Raw genomic sequence first — 1,395 nt, forward strand, 5'->3', positions numbered from 1 at the left:
TCATCCTGAAAATAACATTAAATAGCCCAGGCAGCCACTCCAAGCCTGCTCTACCCACATACTTCCAAAACTCAACCGAAATTTCATATAGCCCGGTCGCTCTGCCCCTACTCATCTTACGCATAGTCCCCGCGATCTCCTCCACCTTAATGCGCCTACAATAACTAAAGTCTCGGAGACTCTCCGAATGCCCCAGATCCCCTAGCACAATATCCCGATCCCCCTCCTCATTAAGAAGACCATGAAAGTACTTCTGCCATCTCTGCTTAATCTTAGACTCCCCCATCAATACTCTATCGTCCTCGTCTTTGATGCACCTCACTTGGTCTAGATTCTGAGCCTTCCTCTCCCTCGCCTTAGCCAGCCGAAACAACTTCTTATCCCCGCCTTTTTCCCCCAATTCCTCGTACAGACGACCAAACGCTGCATTCTTAGCCTCCGTGACCGCCAGCTTCACATCCTTCCTCGCTACCTTGTACCTCTCTTTATTCGCTCTCCTCTCCCCCTCGTTTGTGCTCCCTACCAACTTCACATGCGCTACCTTCTTCACCTCCACTTTGCCTTGGACTACGTCATTCCACCACCAGTCACCTTGATGCCTGCCAGAGTAACCCTTCGATATCCCTAGCACCTCTTTCGCCGCCTCCCTAACACAGTTCGCCGTCGTTGACCACATAGCGCTCGCGTCCCCACTACTCCTCCAGGATCCCATAGCTGATAATCTCCTCTCCAACTCCTGGGCTTTATCCTTAGTTAAGGCTCCCCACCTAATCCTCGATCGACCTCGAGCATACCTCTTCTTCCTCCTTATCATAATACCGACGTCCATTACTAAGAGCCTATGCTAAGTCACGACGGTCTCACCCGAGATAACCTTGAAATCCTTGCACAACCCTCTATCATACCTTCTGAGGAGGAAGTAATCAATCTGAGTCTTCACCACCAAACTTTGGAAAGTTACCAGATGCTCCTCCCTCTTCGAAAAACTCGAGTTCGCAATCACTAGCTCGAAAGCCTTAGCAAAATCCAACAGTGAAGAACCTTCTCCGTTCCTATCCCTAAAGCCGAAGCCACCATGTACCTCTCCATAGCCACCAGCAGCCGACCCAATATGTCCATTGAAATCCCCTCCTATAAATATCCTCTCAACAGGTGGAATACTATGCACAATCTCGTCCAAACCCTCCCAGAAACGCCTTTTAACCTCCTCATCCAAGCCCGCTTACGGCGCGTAAGAACAAACGACATTGAGGGTACACTCACCAATCACCAACTTAATAAACATAAGTCTATCATTCACCCGCCTAACCTCAACCACAGACACTCTAAGATCCCTATCCACCAATATTAATACTATTAAAATAATATTTCAAATAAAAAAAATAACTTGACTTT

General features: G+C 48.0%; 1 protein-coding gene across 1 annotated transcript; it reads right to left on the minus strand.

The window, feature by feature from the left end:
* LOC142168959 (uncharacterized) lies at window positions 1-829 on the minus strand. Its single transcript, XM_075230138.1, has 2 exons — window positions 121-829; window positions 1-5 (listed from the first exon to the last, which is right to left on the minus strand). Exons 1-2 carry the CDS (start codon window positions 827-829, stop codon window positions 1-3), a joined length of 714 nt encoding a protein of 237 aa, XP_075086239.1.
* Between the last annotated feature and the right edge of the window lie 566 nt (window positions 830-1,395).

The sequence above is a fragment of the Nicotiana tabacum genome, chromosome 14, assembly GCF_000715075.1.
Source record: "Nicotiana tabacum cultivar K326 chromosome 14, ASM71507v2, whole genome shotgun sequence".
NCBI lineage: Eukaryota > Viridiplantae > Streptophyta > Magnoliopsida > Solanales > Solanaceae > Nicotiana > Nicotiana tabacum.